Genomic DNA, 19,170 nt, shown 5'->3' with positions numbered 1-19,170 from the left:
AGATAGGGTTCCCCATTGTACTCACCTACTACCCCACCAGTCTTCGCATCCAACACATCATCGTTAAACACTTTCACCAACTCTAACTAAACCCCACCACTAAGAACATCTTCCCCTCTTCAACCCTCTCTGCCTTCCACAAGGACTGCTCCCTTCCCCACCCAAAACCCTTCCCCATCCCCCTTTAACTGCAGTTCCCCTTACACTCACCCCCCAGTTCTGATCAAGGGTTGCACCCAAAGCATTGACTTCTCAATTTCCTGATACTGCTTAGCTTGCTGTGTTCTTTCAGCTTCCTGCTTGTCGACCTTGGATTCCAGCGTCTGTAGTTTCTTCATCCCAAACTAAGGTTGAAATTATTAATGGCTACGTGTGAGATTGGAGAAAGTGAAATTTCTTGACATGCTGGTGTAAAACATCACCTACATAATGAAAATTTGTTGACCTGGATTTTGCAACCAGCAGGGAATATTTGCCATTCATGACTCTACAGCACATGCAAAGACCTTTTGCAAACATTTGGTTGTGTGTCCAACATAGCACAAGGGTTCAATGAGGATCTATTACATGTTCTGAGCAAGAAAGGACACGTTGTGTCTCTTCATTCAATCAAAGTGAAGATCCCCACTGAGACACAAGGTGGATTTTCTTTTACTCACAAATGGGTCTCAAAGTGAACCTCATGGAGTCAACTTAATTAAGAAGCCACCTGCATGATCAGAGGCCATTTAAGGATTGGATGATGGTCCAAAGCTTAAATAAGTGTGAGGTATTGAACAAGATATCAGTAGCACTCACTGTGGCTTCCCTGGGAGTTATGGGTTGCTCATATGCAGTTGTGAAAAAGGAATAAGATAACAGAGAGGAATTGGCTTGATTTATGAACACGTCTATTAAAGTAAGTTGGAAGCATTGAGGACATGGAATTACATTTTCTTACAAACTGTGAAAGACCAATCAACTAGTCAAGGGAAACAATCTTTCTGAAGCTACCTTTGCAAACCTTGCAGGAATGTTGTAAATATGAATGAGATTGTCTTTCAGTTCTCTTAATGTCTAGAGGATAAAGGTCCAATGTATTTAATCTTCTGTTATGGGCGATCCCTCCATCCCAGTAATTAGATTATACTCAAAGATGGCAGTGCAGACCTGGTTGGTAGAGTTTGGGCTCCTGTTCCCATTCGCTCCAGACCAGGTGCAGCCTTCTCTTTCTCTCCTTTCTTGCATTTTTCTTTTTCTTCTTTTCTTCATCTTCTGGTGCTGTGGGGAGCCGGAGTTGTGCTTGGTGGGTCATCGGCTGTGGAGGTGGAAGTGCCGAGAGGGAGTACTACTGGCTAAGGTAGGCCTGAAACACAGACTCAATGAGTCCTCATCAGCGGTGGTGGTGTCTAGAGCGGTTTGTTCTGAAATGTGGGGACTCCTTAAGGCCCGGAACATCTTGCAGAGCCCTTGCAAAAGCTCTGGAGCTGTCTTTGAACACTCCTTGTACAGAAGATTAACTCTATTTATGTAATTTTTTTTTAAAAATCTTTTTGTAATTCAAACTGGCACCAGATTGTCACAACAAAACACATTTTAATGTATCTTTCTAGATATATGTGACAATTAATAACTCATATTTAATTGGTGAACATTCATTGCAATTTCTTCAAGGCAAATATAACTTTGTGCAGGCAAGGAGACCAAATCCCACACCTAGTCCCACTGAGACTCTATATAATTGAGGCAAGAAAACGTTCTTCTTTTACTCAAATTGCCATGAAAAATGCCATCCTTCCATTTGCTTCTTAGTTGTTTGCTATATGTACATGTTAACTTTTAAGAAATTATTAAGATGGACACTAATTTCTTTAAAGTTCATGACTTCCCAGCTTCTCACCATTTAGGAATTAATTTGTATTTGTTTTTCCTGCCAAATTGGACAATGCCACTTTTTTTCACACTGCCTTCCATCTGCCAATATTTACCCACTCACATAGTCTCTCCAAATTGCTTTAAAGTATCTTTAAATTCTCCATTACAACATGCATTTCTACCTAGTTTTGGGTCATCTGCACAGGTAGAAATGTTAGATTTGATTCCTATGCTCAAATAAATGATCTATATATTGATCATAATTGATCCCATGCACTGATCCTTGTGATACACCACTAATCATAGACTGCCAACCCAAAAATCACCCTTTTATCCTTACTTTTGTATTCCTAAAGTTAGACCATCCTCAATCCATGGCAGTATATTCCCCCAATCTCATATACTCTAATTTTGTTTACTAACATCTTGTATGGCATCTTACCAAAAGCTTTCTGAAAAACTAAGTACATCATGTCCCCTTATCTATTCAGTTAGTGACCCCCAAAAAACCCTAGCTAATGGTTAAAAATGTTTCCTTTTGTAAATCTGCATTGTCTCCGCTCATTTCTGCTATTATTGTCTAAATAGCCAACGATCACATAATTTATTATCAATTCTATCATGACCCCTTTGACTAATGTTGGATTAACAGGCCTGCAGTTCCTCGTTTTGTCTCTTCATCCTGTTTCAGTAGTTGGGTTACATTTACCACTTCCATACCTACAGGAACCATTATAAAATTTTGAAATAATTTTACTGACGTTGCCCATTTGCCTTAGTAAATTTACCCCTTAATTAAAAAAAACTCCAAACCAGATTATTAAGGGCAAATTGTTCAGGGTTAATTAGACATGACAATGAACAACTGAAGGAAATGGAAAATTACATGGAAAGTAGGCCTAGTGCAAAAGCAGTCTGTTTTGGCTGGAAGGTAACTACACTAACCTTGATTTGGAGATGCCGATGTTGGACTGGGGTGTACAAAGTTAAAAATCACACAACACTAGGTTATAGTCCAACAGGTTTAATTGGAAGCACACTAGCTTTTGGAGCGATACTCCTTCATCAGGTGATTGTGGAGGGCTCAATCGTAACACAGAATTTATAGCAAAAATTTACAGTGTGATGTAACTGAAATTATACATTGAAAAGTTGATTGTCTGTTAAGTATGGTGGTCTGCTTCATCGTCTTGATTCCATAGGATTTTTCTGATGCTGTTATTAGCAACTTGTGCAAAGACAACTGGGAAAACACATCAAACCACTTTGACTACCATGTGATCACTGTCCTCTCCTTTGCTGAGAAATTCCTGGCTAGAATATTTCAGAACTAGCACGTGCCTACCGTTGCATAAGAAAAATTCCCTGAGTAGTATTGCAGTTTCAGAGCAAAGAGAGGTGACACAGACATGGCATCTGGTCTCGGAAGAATTAAAATGAAAAAATATTGTGAGGAAACCAAAGACTGGCATATAACTTTCATAAACCTCACCAAAGCACTGGATAATGTGGGCAGAGACAAAGTTTGGAAAATCCTAGAAAATCTTGGATGCTCACCCGGGTCCCTGGACAGAACGAAGCAGTTTTATACAATTTGCTACAGAAAAGACAGGTACAACAGTGACACATTGAGTGCATTTTGAATCCGCAATAGTGCAAAACATATTTGTGTGCATTCTATCACCACCACCCCTGCCCCTATGAACTGATCAACTATGCGCTTCAGCATAATGTGGATGCGTGCAACGAAAGGCCTTACAGAGGGATTTCAGCTTTGCTTCTTCAAAGATGGATCCCTTTTGATCCTCAGGCATGTTCAGGGTCACACAAAGACACAAGATGACATAGCAGTTGTTATGGAATAGGCCAGACCCCCTCAAAATATTTCAAGAAAATAGCCAAGACCCTAACTTTGGTAATTATTTTAAGCAGGTATTACGCAAATATTCATGGAGAGATGCAGGTGGCCAATCCACTTAGTTTTAAACGTAACAGAATTTAGTTCTAAGATTACCCAATGAAACACTAACAAGAGAGAACAGAATATAGAATAACAACCTATCCGAAAATCCAACAGATTATCCCAATTTAATGATGCTCTTCCAAATACTTGCAATAAACAACCCTTGGCAGAAAAAGTAAAATCAAACACAGGGTCTTACAGGAGAGAAGTCAGAGAGAGAGAGTATCAGCCTGGAGCTGCTTCTTTGTGTCCAGCATTTGTTTCACACTACTGTTAAAAACCAAACCAAACCAGAGAAAAGCTGAGCTAGGAGAACTAGCCACTCCTCTTTCATTGAATAATGGTCTTTTTGAAAACATGAAAGCCTTCTTCCTGAGGCAGTATCTGTTAGCTATAATAAAATTGGCTCTGAAAGCCTTCAACCCCAGAATTTTTGGAATCTGTTTCTTTTACTACCTCGCAATAAAAAGCCAAGGACAACATTACCTAGTTAAAGAAGTAGCATTGTCACACCTTCCCCCTTTAATAAAAACGAACTATCTGCATATAAAGATGGCTTCAGTTTAAAACTCTTTCATCCTAAGTTGGTAATATGCAACACCATACATATGCATTACATTGACAACAAACATGCAAACAGGTACCACTGCATTCTGTTTCAGTCTGTTTTACTCCTGCCACCGAATGCCTCCAATCCTCATCCACGTCTCATCAGTCAGTTGGCAATCACATTTTTTCGAATTGCCACTTGCACAATTTCCAATTTGAATGGCTGTAACAACAAGCTTCATCTAAATAGTCTGGCTTTTTTGTCCTCAAATTTCTCCACAAACTTCAGTATTGTCCAAGATTCATTACTGGCAACATAGACATTGAAATGTTGTAACGCCATCACCAAGTTCAAAGTCTCCTTCTCAACCATCGAATATTTCTGCTGATGAATGTTCAATTCCCCGGAGAAATACCCAATAGGTCTCTCTGTCTTCTCGTCATCATCTTGCAATAGCACAGCACCAACACCCACATCACTCACATCAATAGCCATCTTGAATGGATTTGCGTAATTAGGTATGGCTAATACAAGGGCAGTAGTTAACACAGCTTTCAGGCTGTCAAATGCCTTCTGACAGTCAGCTGTCCACTGAAACTTCCTGCCTTTCTTTAGCAATTCAGTGACAGGAGCAGCCATACTGCTAAATGTTGGTACAAATTTTCAAAAAATTGGGAACTCCCCAATTCACTTTGTTTTTGCATCACGTGAGGCCATTTGTCCACGTCCAACAATGTAGCCCAGGAAGGTAACTTGGGTTTTGGCAAATATACTTACAATGAGGTTATCCCCAAGCCTGCCTTCGAAACTTGATGGAACAGGTCTAATAAATGTTGTAAATGTTTCTTCCATGTGTGACTAAAAATCATCAATTCATCGATATACACAGTACAGTTGGACAATATGGCAATGTCCTTATTGGTTAGTCTCTGAAATGTGGCTGGCACATTTTTCATGCCAAGCGGCATGACTTTAAACTAATGTAGTCTATTCACTGTTACAAAAGCAGAAATTTCCTTTACCCTTTCTGGCAAAGGGACCTGCCAACATCCTCTATGCAAGTCCAACTTAGAAATATAAGTTGCTTGTCCACCTTCTTAGCACAGTCTTCCAAACATGGAATCAAAGGTGCATCAGCCTTTGTAACTGCATTGACTTTGCGATTGTCCACACATAACCATTGGTTATAATCTGGTTTTGGCACCATTGCTATGGGTGAGCTCCAGTCACGTCAACTCACTTTGATTATGTCATCTTCGAGCACAGCATTTCCTATGTTGACATCATGCATAATTATGTTAGTACTGCCCTGCTTATTTCCACTTATCTCACCATGTGATAGTAATAACTCTTTTAGGTCATTTCAGTTTTCCTCTGGAAGGTAACTCAATAGTTATCCCAATGTTTTGACAAATTCCTCATTGTCCAATTTAATTTAAGGAATGTCCAATTCAGAATCCTTTCATCTAGGATCGTCCCTCTGTGTTTCAATCAACACCACATTCTCTTCTTGCTTTCCTTCCCTATCAAAATGCGACACCGTGGCACAGTGGTTAGCACTGCTGCCTCCCAGCACCAGATACCCGGGTTCAATGCCTGTCTCGGGCAACTGTCTGTGTGGAGTTTGTACATTCTCCTCTTGTCTGCGTGGATTTCCTTTAGGTGCTCTGGTTTCTGCCCACAGTCCAAAGACGTGCAGGTTAAGTGAATTGGCCATGCTAAATTTCCCGTAGTGTTAGGTAAAGGGGTAAATGTAGTGGAATGGGTCTGGGTGTGTTGCTCTTCGGAGGATCAGTGTGGACTTGTTGGGCTGACGGGCCTGTTTCCACGCTGTACATAATCTAAAATAACTTTTCAGCATACTCACATGGCACACTCGTTGAGATTTCTTTTTTTCTGGAGTCCTTATCAAGTAGTTTACCTCACTCAATTTCCTTTTGACTTGATGAGGTCCACTAAACCTCGCTTTGGAAGGTTCACCGACCACTGGATGTACCTTATTTCCAATCACAAAATTGGGAAAGTTTGATTTCATATCTGCTTCTTGTTCATTGTATGCTGTGATACCTTTAAATGTTGTCTAGCCAACTCGCCAAATCTATTGAATCATTCCTGAAAATTTAATATAGTCCAAATATGTGGTCTCTGAATTGTGGCTTAACCAATTCCTTAACCAACTTTAGTAGTCTTCCCTAAAACCTAATTCAAATAAACTGAATTTGGTTGATTCACCTGGTGCATGTCGGATCACAAAAAGCACAAATGGAATCCCCTTATCCCTGTCATCTGGATCGTTTTGAAGATAAGCCCTCATATTGGTCTTTTGTGCCTGATGCCACCTTTCTAGTGCTCCCTGCGATTCTGGATTGCACGCAGTTGATTTGAATTGTTTTATTCCAAAGCTGTGCATAACTTCTTTGAATAGTTCATTTTAATGTGAACTTTGACCCTTGATCTGATTGTGGGTAGTCCGTATCTAGTGAAAAGGTTTGAGTGATTCTTCTACAATCCTTTTAGCTGTGATATTGCACAACGGGACAGCCTTTGGAAACCTAGTGGATACATCCATTATTGTCAGCAAATACTGATTCCCAATTTTTGTTTGATGTAGTGGTCCTACACAATCAATTAAAACTTTTGTAAAAGGTTCCTCAAATGCAGGAATAGGTATTAAAGGTGTAGCTTTTATTACTGCCTGTGGTTTTCCAATTACCTGACATGCATACTATGTCTGGCAAAATAAAACTACATCTTTATGCACTCCAGGCCAGCAAAAATGTTTTTGTATTTTAGCTTGACATTTGCTCACTCCTAATTGGCCCCCTAGTGGCAGCTCATATGCCACTCGTAATACCTCCGTTCTATTACCCAAATGGCAACACAATTTGATGAACTTCTGCCCATTTCCCATATGCTGGAATATGTGATGATCTCCATTTCCTCATGAAGGCATCATTTTTATGATAATAACATTTGGAGATACATTTGGATATTTTGTGTATGCCTTTTGATACAGTCGCTTTAAATTTTCGTGTTGCTGCTGTAACTCAGTCAATTTATCTAAGCTAAAGATGCCTGTTGTGCTATCTATCTGCTCCTGCTTTGTGTCAACCATCTGATCAAACAAGGTCCCTGCTAATTCCACTTGGACTTCTTACCTGTAATCTTCGATCTCTCCAGTTTGAACTGGTGACATTGTGGCCTCTTTTCCACACAGTCAAGAAAAATCACAGGGTATGTGTCATGCAATAGTTCCATTGCCTGAACCTCCACTGGCTGTTCAAACACAATAGGCAGCACTCCTACCAGTGAATCAATTGTATCATTAGCAAGGACAAACTTCATTCCTGGAGCTGAGAGTTTGTCCAGTACTCCTACCACGACTTCCCCACTCTTCACTGAACACTCTAACCTCACTTTACATAACTGAGTGCGTCTTGTCTGACTGTGAATTCCTGTTACTAGTCCTTCAGAAGTACATATCTCCTCATTTTTCAGCATCACTGGTTGAAATGATCCTGCGTCTCTTAATATTGTAACCCCTTTACCTGCTGCTCCTGGGCTATGTGAGTAAACTTTACCTGCGCAGGTAGATGATTTAAGAAGACCTGGCACTTCCTCCTTCACCAACCTCTGACCAGCTTGTGCATTTTGGTGTAGTTTTCTAGCCTCCACTGTGCGTTCTGTTACCACTCCAATAAAATTAACTGGCTTATCCTGTTTCCTACATCTGGCTTCCCAGTACTTTTTCTCATCCTTTTAACCTCTCTGTCACCTTCAGGGGTTTTCTTTTTACCCTGTGGTAAGTTATCCTTATGATCTTCACCAAGATCTACCTTTCCATGTCCACACGAGAATTTTTCGTTTGACCAATTTCTATCCCTCATAGATTGAAATTGATTTTGGAAGGCAAACTTTGCTTTGTGGACAAACTCATAATCATCAGCCATTTCGGCTGATAATCTTGCCATTTTAACTCTCTGCTCTTCCACATGAGTTCTCAATACCAGGAAGTGAATTTTTGAACCCCACCAAAATAATCGTCCCTTTAAGAGCATTGCAGCTTTGCTCTATTTTCAATGCAGTTCTCCACCTATCAAATTTGCTTTGTTTGATCCTTTCAAACTCAATGCAGGTTTGAGCAGTGCCCCTTCTTAGATTCCTGGAATATTGTATGTTGGCTTCTGGCACAAGTTCCATATGCACTTAAAGTGGCTTTCTACACTTCCTCATACGTCAAAAATGCCTCCTCTGATAGTGATGCGAATACCTCATTAGTTCTACCTACAAGTTTTGTTTGGATAAACAAATCCCACATGATGACTGGCCACCGTATTTGTTTAGTCACCTTTTCAAATGAGATGAAAAAGGCTTCCACATTCTTCTCATCAAATATAAGCAATGCTTGTGTATATTTGAAAAGCTTTTCACCAGGCCTTTGGCGACCATGGGTATCTCATACTCACGCTTTTCCTCATTAAGCTTATCTTCAGCCTTCATCTGCATCCTTTTAAGTTGACTTTCCTGTCCAAGTGCCAATTTCTAAAGTTCAACCTTTCTCTCTTTTTCTGTCTCATCTGCTAAAACATTTTTTTCTTTTTCTTTTTGTCTGTGTTTAATCGTAATTCCTTGTCTTTTGCTTCTAACTCAAGCTGTTTCTTTTTCAACTGAAATGTAGCCATCTCTAAAAGTTCTGATGGTATTTCCAGCAATTTTAATTGCAGAGCTATTGCTGTAATTATCTCGACTTTCCTCAGGAGGGAGACGGCTCCAACCCCACATTGTCTGCTAACTGGAGCAGCTTTAAGACAAAAAACTGCAGATGCTGGAATCCAAAATATACAGGCAGAAAGCTGGAAGAGGACAGCAAGCCAGACAGCAGGAAGAGGTGGAGACAGTGATGTTCCGGGTGTAACGTTTATTCCAGACTCAGTGGGGAATTCAAAATTTCAGGTGTAACCCTTCTTCAAGATCTGAAGAGCGGTTACACCTGAAAAGTTGACTTCTCCATCTCCTGACAATTCCAGCAGCTTAGCCTTAATCACCTTTTGCAAAACCCCCATGGTCACTTCTTCTACCGCCAGAAAACCCTTGGTGATTGAAAGAGACATTGCTATTCCAAGCACTGTTCCCATGTCAAAACGCACTAACATCTGTTACTCACTGCCTTCCAGTCCAACAACCCTAAGCCCAATTTGGAACTGCAGAACAAATCCAGCAAAGAGCCTCCGATCTGTTATGGGCCAAGCCAGACCTCCACAAAATATTTCAAGAACGTAGGACAGACCCTAACTTTGGTAGCTGTTTTAAGCAAGTGTAATGCAGGTATTCATGGAGGGATGCAGGTGGCCAACCCACTTAGTTTTAAACAAAACAGAATTTAGTTCCAAGATTACAGAGTGAAACACTAACAAAAGAGAACAGAGTACAGAATAACTTAACCTATCCAAAAACCCAGAAGATTATCCAAATTTAATTATACTGTTCCAAATACCTACAATAATCCCCATATAAACACCCCTTGGCAGAAAAGGTAAAATCAAACACAGGGTCTTACAGGAGAGAAGTCAGAAAGAGAGAGAGAGAGTATCAGCTTGGAGCTGCTTCTTTGGGTCCAGCATTTGTTTCACACTACTGTTAGAAACCAAACCAAACCAGAAATAAGCTGAACTGGGAGAACTGGCCACTCCTTTTCATCGATAGTGGTCTTTTTGAAAACTTGAAAGCCTTCTGCCTGACGCAGTATCTGTTAAATATGATCAAATTTGCTCCAAAACTCTTCAACCCCAGACATTTCAGAGTCTGTCGTTTATGAACTCTGAAAAAATAGCCAAGGACAGCATACGCTTCTTGTTGGAGAAGCATCATCACATAGTGAAATTCTCTTCAATCATCATTGCACTGTCTTGAACCATAGCCAGTCACTCCTGCAAATAGAAAAAAAAAATCATTTTCAGAGGTGACACAACTCTTTAGACTATACACCAGTTTGACAAAAGCCAAACCAATTCATCAGCCTGCGTAACAAGACAAATAGAAACCACCTGGGAATAGTCGTCTGGGAATACAGCTGAATGCCACAAAGAATTACCTGTTTAGAGAGGGTAATCTCATTTAATACCACCATAGGCAAGAAAATCAGCTACAGGCTTTTTAAAAGCAAATAGCATGTTTGGAAGAACTTATAAACTAACATGGATTAATTGAGTCTGAGAGTGCAGACTAAACTCAAAATGAACAATGATGTGATGATTACCACCGTTCTATATTATCCTGAGCCATGGTTCCTGCTCCGACAACATATCCACATTCTCTGCCACAGTATCCTCAAGATCGACCCACCCTAGGGCAACAGCACAAACACTGAAGTTTTAGAAAGATCTGACATTGGCAGCATCGAGGTCAGTCATGTCCCTTCAAGGGCATCCCAGCAGGAGTTCCTTGGGTTAATGTTCCAGGCACTACCATCGTCAGCTGCTTTATCAATGGCGTTCCCTCCATCATATGTGGGAACATTTGTGGATCATTGCACGACTTTCAGCACATTCATGACTTCTCAGCTACTGAAGCAGTCCATGTTCAAATGCAGCAAGATCTGGACTTGGCCTGGCTTAGGCTGATAGGTGGCAAGTAACATTCATGCTGCACAGATGACAGGCAATGACCATCTCCAATAACAGACAATTTAAATACTAACCCTTGATATTCAATGGTGTTGTCATCACTGAAGCCCTCTCCATCAACACTCAGGGGGTTGCCTAGATGAGAAACTGAGCTGGACTCACTAAATAAATACAGCATCTACAAGAGCACTTCGGAGGCTAGGAATACTGTCGTGAGTACTTATCCGCTGACTCCCCAAAACCTGCTTATCAAGTACAATTCACAAGTCGGGAGTGTGATGGAATACTCGCCACATGCCTGGGTGAAAGCAGCTCCAACAACACTAAAGAAGCTTGAAACTATCCAGAACAACGCAGTCCACTTATTTGACACCCTCTGCAATTGCATTCATTCCCTCCACCACCAAATCTCAGTAGTAGCAGTGTGTATTATCCAGAGGATGCACTGTAGAAACTCACCAAATGCACTTACACAGCACCTTTTAAACCGACGATCACTTCCTTCTAGAAGGAGAAGGGCGGCAGATATATGGGAACACCACGGCCTTCAAATCCCTCAAAGTCAATCACATTGCCACCTTGGAAAAATATCACAGTTCCTTCACATTTCATCAGGTCAACATCCTGGAATCCCACACCACACCACAGCCCTCAAGAGAGGATCAAACCACAGCACATTGACCACAGTGGCTCATGAAGGCAGCTCACCACCACCTTCTCGAAGGCAATAAGGGCTGGCCAGGCGGCTTGTCTACATACCATGATTTTTTTAAAAACTGTTCTGCAGATGGAGAAATGCTTGTTTGAAAGGATAGGAAGGGGTGGGGTTGGGGGAAAGCACTTACCTGGACAAACTTTAGAATTTGGTTGGAATGACTCTCGAAATATATGTCAGTTGTCACTTACAATTCTTGGCAGACAGTGGAACTGGGTGATGAGGTCTTGAAATCATTGTGGAGAAAGGTTTCTGCAGTTTTTTTTTCTCTTCATGTATAAGCCCTTTACCATAAACAGGACCGCATCAGTATCAGGAAGAGCAGGGATAATATGCTATCCACTACCATCTGACATTGGCAACTAGTGAATTAGATTCCTCCAACTAATGAGCATCTACCAAATAATCTGTGCAATAGAAAATGGCAAGGGAAAAGTTGCTTTGACAGAAAGACTTTTTTTTTGAATGCCAATTGGTGACAAGCTTACATTCATGAGGTTCAAACAAACAAATGTTTAGTCCGAAATATTAGGTCTGGACAGATCGGCTTGATTGTACATCTGATTCAAATAGTCAATGAAAAGGAAAAGAAACTCACATCAGCCAATTAAAGATAGTGAATTAGGACACAATAATGGTGGTTAATGTCTTGCATAGGGTTGTCGGTTACTATCTGATTCAGAATTATAGATTGCAAACAAAGTTGGAGCTTTTCAAAATGAAAAGTGTGGGTTAAAACCTGAGAGAAGACAGCATTAACCCATGTTGGCATGGTTGCTTTGGTGCATTCAATGTTAATGCGCGGGACTGACAGGTTCTGTGATCAATATAAACAGTTGAGCCTGTTGAAATGATTAGAATTAATGAAACAATCTCGGACTGAGATCTCATGTAGTCCACCCGAGGGGTGTGGAAGAGTCTTCTTTAGAAAAAAACAGCCTGTTTGCTTGCTTCTACATCTACATTCACTCCCATTAACATGGGCTGTCAGTGGCACCTGTGTGTACCATCTACAAACTACTTTAGAGAAATTCACGAGCCTCATTCGACAGCACCTTCCAAACTCGCCGCCACTAACATTTAAAAGGACAAGGGCAACATATGCACGGGAAAACCACCACCTGCAAATTCCCCTCCAAGCCACTTACCATCCTGACTTGGAAATATATTGCCATTCCTTCAGTGATGCTGGGTCAAAATCCTGGAACCTCTTCATCGCGTCATTGGTCCACAGCAGTTGAATAACGTCGCCCACATCACCTTCTCAAAGGCAGTTAGAGATAGGTAATAAAAACTGGCCTAGATATCAAAGCCTACAATCCCAGATTTCTTTTCCCTTCACATGAAGTAACTCATATGTCCCAAACAAAACGGCATTACTATTGTGAGAGACAATGTGCTGACGGCACTTCTGAAGGTGTAATGAGGTATCTTACTCCTTAATCAAATGTGGGTCACAAGGGAAATAGGATTCATTCGGCCCTATTTCGTGATACATAGGCCCTGAGGAGACTTTTGGATTTTTTTATCTACTCTGGTTTTAACTTCTTTGCCATACAAGTGCGTACCTTCACTTTCATTATTCTTTCTTACATTGGTTACATTCAGTGTTGTTCCTTTGTTGAATGCTAAAATCGTCGGACATTGTACCCTATGAGAAACATAAGACGTCTCTTTTTATCTATGCACATATCGATACACACACTCACAATCACCTTCAGTCTTACACACACACACACACACACAAAATGACAGATACTGGTTTGGACCATGTGGAACAGCATGTTTCTTCTGACCGTTGGGCACTTTGAACGGTAAAGCTCCGGAAGTCTTAAAGCACTGAAATCAAAACAGATTTGACTCATTTTGACAGAAATGAAAGATGCTGAAATGAATGCTGCCTTTGATGTTCGATCAATTGTTTTATTGAACTGTTAAGTTGGGATAGATTCATAATGCTTCAATACTTAAGACACAATCACATTGTTCCTGTCTTTTATTCAGATGTATGCATGAAAGCTAATAATCATTGGCATTTCAGTTAACACGGCACGTTTGTAAAAACCAGTTACTTTTACATCCGGAAGTTTCCCCCGCGATGAGCATTTTTTCAATTAACCGGAATACAAATAATTTTTACCGTATTGTTACATGGGAGGCATGAACAGGAATAAACAAGCTTTCTTAATTGAGACAAGTGGAGCTTCCAAAATCACATACAGCTCGATCTCGAGATACTTGTCTGAAACGGAGTTGCCTGAGTCTCATGTTTGACCCCACAGGAGTAACGCTCGTGTGAGTTCCACTCTGAGGCTGACAGGGTCAGATAGCTGCTCACACTGAATGTATTGTCCGTCTCCTGCTGGACCCGACTGGTCTCTACACCGTTCCCCTTGACACTGCCATCTACCGTCCACTCAACCTCCACAGCGCCCGGGCTAAAACCGCTCACCAAACACACCAGGGTCGCCGTGTTCTTTTCCGTGATTTGAACTGATGAAGGCGGAAGGAGGGAAACTGATGGTTCCCGCGGACCTGTTTAAAATAAATTGGGTTCATGTGAGTTAAGGGACTGAATTTTTAAACAGGAGATTTATTCTAAGATAATACAATTTAAATTATGTCAATCACGGAATGTAATGAATAGTTCACTTAATTTTGCGTGCATTTAAATGTACTATTTAATCCAAGAAGGACTGAATATGAGAGACCGCTTTGTTTCGGTCTGATGAAATCATATTGATCTTTAATGGCAGGCTGGAATGTAGCAATGGATCTGACTAAATATAGAGAGAAGATGCGTTTGTTTCATTTTGCAACGGTATTCCTTGAAAAACATAAGGAAGACCTTAGTATAGCTGCTGATGACACTTCATGCAGCTGCCATGGCTCTACAATAAGTTACCAAGGTGCCCGCCACGTTTAGAAATACTATTGATAATATGAAAAGTTAACATATGTTAAAGTTGTGTTGATTCGTTAACGTGAAGAAATTGTAATCAGTTTTATTACAAGTGGCTCGATCAATTATTGCTAATGTAAAATAGTTGATTAACAGCTAACTCTCATCTCGTCTTGATAGTCAATGACATTTCCGTCACATTATAACTCCGCTATCGATATTTGGTGGTTATCATTGCCCGGAAGCAAAACTATTCCAGCCATGTACTTAAGATGGCTACATGAGCAGGGCAGTGGAAGAATAACGCAATTCCTGATTTCCCAAAACTAATCGGTCATTTAAATGCAGTTTCCACCACATTTTCCACACTCGGCATTCCCCCATACAAAAGCAGTCCATTTGACTGGAATCCTACTCACCCCACTAAACATGTGCAAGATGCACTGCAGCAACTCACCAAGGCTCTGACAAATATACCTTCCAAAAACTCTATTAACTGGAAGGATATGGAAAACAGGCGTATGGGGATACCACCACCTGCAAGTTTTCCAAAACATATCCCACCCTGTACTGGAACTATATTGCCGCTACTTCACTGTAGCTGTTTTTAACACCAGGCATGCCCTCCCTTTTCCACCAGCTCTACCCCCTCCACAGCGTACACGTGCTGTGAAAGAATGGGGCGCATAAGAAGTCATAACAGACATATCATCAGAAAAGTGTAAATAGGCTGCCCTGTTTAAACATTAGTAGTTGTTTTACCCTGTCACCAAGTCCAAAATCTCACCAATGCGCTCTCGTGCTGCTTGAATGGGAGATTTGCTGGATCTCATCGAGTTAGGATTACCTCGCAGAGATACTGTGAGAAGCCATGTCTATTATTTCAGTCAATTAAATATTCCCAATTACATTAATGCTGCATAGACTTTGTTTCGGATTCGGTCTTCTCTAATCACTGACATCGAAATCACCAGCCGCTGAGATCAGAAACAATCAGGGGAAAGAACAGGAAATCTCTATCGGTAGTGCACATTCTCATTGGACTATTTGACGATGTCACGAATCCAAGTACAATATAACGAGTAGATCGTGCATCTGACCTCATGCTCATTTTCAGTTTAACAAGACTGTACTAATTCAGAGTTTCACCAGGTTTTGTTGATTGCACTCAAGGCCAGCGAATGCGCCGCTAATTTCATTGCAATTCGCATACGCTTCTTCAGAGAAGCAGTCATGCCTTATTTGTTGGTCGCTTTGAGAATTCAGTTTTCCATTTGGTCCGCCAATTAGACAATAAGCAACAAACGTCGAGAGTGTGGCGCTGGAAAAGCACAGCCGCTCAGGCAGCATCCGAGGAGAAGGAGAATCGACGTTTGGGGCATCAGCCCTTCAGCAGGAATGATGAGGGGCTTACACCCGAAACGTCGATTCTCCAGCTGGCCTCATTCCTAATGAAGGTCTTTTGCAGAACCACACTCTCGACTCCTATCTACAGCATCTGCAGTCCACACTTTCGAACTGAACTTCCGTTATAAATCGAAGTGGCTAGATTCAATACAACAGTCGTCGCCGTTAAGAAAGTTAAGGGAACCGAGAACGCAAAAAGCTGAGAGCTAACGTTACTTAACCGCTTCTCAACCGCTATCTCTACAGATGCTGCCAGATCTGCTAACGTTCTCCAGCAATTTCTGTTTTTGTTTCAGATTTCCAGATTCCGCAGCTCTTTATTTTACTTGAAGCTAAAGTGACGACCCATTTTTGACTTTCCATTGCCCTTTGTGTTTTGAAGAGGGAATTTACATGGGTTTACCTTTCTCGCTTCGTCGATCAATTCAAGCAGCTGGCGTTGGGACACCATCATTTACTTACGGAAATCGTTACTATATCTTTTAGTAAAGTATTAAAGTCAAGGTCCATTCCTTGTGTACGCCCCGAGGAGAATCGCGGAACAGAAAAAAAAGTGCCCTAAATATTTCACTAAAAATAACAAAGGATTCTGGAGATCTGAGACGAAAACAGAAATTCCTGGAGAAACCTAGCAGGTCTGGCATCATCTTTGGAGAGAAAGCAGAGTTAAAGTTTGCAGTCCAGCTCTAATGAAGAGTCGCTTGACTGGAAACGTCAACTCTGCTTTCTTCCCTCACACGCTACTAGACCCGCTGGGAGTTTCTCCAGCAATTTCTGCTTTTTTTGTTTCTTAAACATTTTCCCGTCCACTGGCACAGAGACTATGGCGCCAATTGTTCTTCAGGCCGCTGTAAAGCCGCTCAATACGGGACAAACACTCAGCAGAATGCCTTATAAGTCTGCAAGATTCAGTTCTTAACCAGTCAATGGGCAGCTCCAGATAATTAGAAAGAATTTATATTCTATTGTGAACCGAATGTTACAACTGTAGCAGATTAATATGTAGACATTCATAGTATTTTGCTCTTGAACGCAATCAAGTTTTGAACTCTACAGGAAAAGGGGTTTTACTCACTGCCCACACTCAGCTTGGTGCCTGTGCCGAAGTAGCCGATGCTGCTTTTCCATAAGGCACAGTAATAGTCCCCGATGTCTCCCGATTCAACTCTGCTGATACTTAACGTTCCTGTGTTGCCGGAGACAGAGCCCGAAAACCGGTCTGGAACACCTGAGGCTCTGTTCGTGCTGCTGCCAGCGTAGTGATAAAGCAGATACCGAGGAGCATTTCCGGGTTTCTGCTGATACCAATAAATGTTGCTGCTCCCTAAGGAGGCACCCGACAAAGCACAACTAATCTGGACGGTTCCTCCGAGAAATGTCGATTTTGAAAGCGGTTGGTTTACCGTAATCTCTGCGCTCGAAACTGGAGGAAGAAAGGCATCAAAAATCTTACTGTTGTGTACTTTGATCAATTATTGAAACGATTGAATATATACGCACTTGTAAGATCACACCAAACAATCTGCACAAAATGGATTTCACAGTAAATCTAAATGTGAGACCACCCACCTGCAACGCAGAAATAGAGTGCCACAATAAAACGTGCCCAGTCAGACATGGTGAAAAGTTTAACTAGGCTGAGATGCATTGAGAGCTATTTAACCAGATGGATTCAGTACCTGAAAGGTTCACTCTTTTAATAAGACCGGACACCAAGAAGGTGTTGCCCTTTGCTGGTATGCAAATTAATATTTTAATCTCAACCAATCAGTCTCTGAAATCCAAAGACAATCTCAAAACCCCTTCAGGGAACAGCAAATACAAGAAAGGTTATAGAAAAGCAAAATGCAGCGGTTGCGGAAATTCCAAGACTAAACAGAAAATACAGGCCATATCAGTGCAGGAAATATCGTGGAGCGAGAAATTGGATCCACATTTAATTTCATGACCTTTTTATAGAAGCTAAAAACACCTTGCCAAAAGCGTTGCCACTTTCCTAGCGTGTGCTCTGTGCATTCTATATTGCTAAATTGGACTTGAATCCTCGAAACAAGCAACAATAAAAGATATGAGAAACAGATTTAACATTTCGAGTCCAGAGACATCTTCAGTTTCAAAGAATGTAAAACGATATCTCTGTTATTTTTCTCCACAGGTGTTGGTCAGACCTGCTGTGCTTCTCCAGCACTGTCTTTTTTTGATTATGACTTCCAGCATCCGCAGCATTCTGTGTTTATATAAAAGATGTCATTTACCTTCTGAAGCGTGCATCGCCTTTTTGACACATCTACCCAACACCCAAATGTCGCAGCGTTCCGGGTAAAGTGATGGGGCCCAGTCCGCCCAGTGTTGGCTCCGACTGCCTAAACGGTACAATTGGTCACTGGGAAAATACTCAAACACAGATACTTCCTGAACTAATATCGCCAGAATTTTCAGTTTATTCTCTGAATTTCAACATCCTCTGCATTTTGATTTTGTAATACCTCCGTTTTCTAACACCTTACTTGCAGTTACTGTTCGTTGGAGAAACTTTGTAATTGTGTTTAGGTTTCACAGACTGATTGGTTGAGTTGAAAACATCCATTATGTGAATGTTAACACTGAGATCGATAAATGTTGTTCATCAAATGTATTAAGGGATATAGGCCAAAGTCAGGAATACGGCGCAGGCCCACAGATCAACCATATCTCATTCAATTGCCGAACAGAGTCGAGACCCTGAATGGTCTACCCCTGTCACTATGTTCCATAGTTTCTCCATTGGTCAGTCATCTCACCAAGACAGGCTGTGAAAATAAATCAGACGAATAGGTTGGATTTGAAGAACTGGCGCCAAATTCCAATAAAGCTGGAAAGCCCAGATGCGGGCGTTTTGTGCAACTCGCGCGATTTCCAATGCAGGTTGAATTATTAGTGAATTCCCAATAATATCTCACACAACAAGGATGGTGAGAACGAACTGTTGGTGAGAACGATTGGCGAGTTAATAGGCGAAAGGTCAGTAACGCAGCAGATGGAGGATTCATGGTCTGTGGATCCAAAAGGAGCCTGTGACTAAGTATGCAATTACATTCAGATCGTTACTAACTCTGCTGTCGCTTCTTCACCAACGCATGCGATGATCACTGTTGTCTCCCTCTTGCTGAGTTTAAC

The 19,170-nt window shown here is 41.1% G+C and overlaps 1 protein-coding gene across 1 annotated transcript; it reads right to left on the bottom strand.

Moving 5' to 3' along the window:
* Positions 1-13,607: 13,607 nt before the first annotated feature.
* LOC140487689 (immunoglobulin lambda-1 light chain-like) lies at positions 13,608-17,677 on the bottom strand. The gene is made up of 3 exons (XM_072586959.1): positions 17,584-17,677; positions 17,090-17,437; positions 13,608-14,240 (listed from the first exon to the last, which is right to left on the bottom strand). Exons 1-3 carry the CDS (start codon positions 17,660-17,662, stop codon positions 13,918-13,920), a joined length of 750 nt encoding a protein of 249 aa, XP_072443060.1. The 5' UTR covers positions 17,663-17,677; the 3' UTR covers positions 13,608-13,917.
* Between the last annotated feature and the right edge of the window lie 1,493 nt (positions 17,678-19,170).

The sequence above is a fragment of the Chiloscyllium punctatum genome, chromosome 17, assembly GCF_047496795.1.
Source record: "Chiloscyllium punctatum isolate Juve2018m chromosome 17, sChiPun1.3, whole genome shotgun sequence".
Taxonomy (NCBI): Eukaryota; Metazoa; Chordata; class Chondrichthyes; order Orectolobiformes; family Hemiscylliidae; genus Chiloscyllium; species Chiloscyllium punctatum.
The sequence above is the reverse complement of the archived record's forward strand: the minus strand, read 5'-3'. Positions and strand labels throughout refer to the sequence as shown.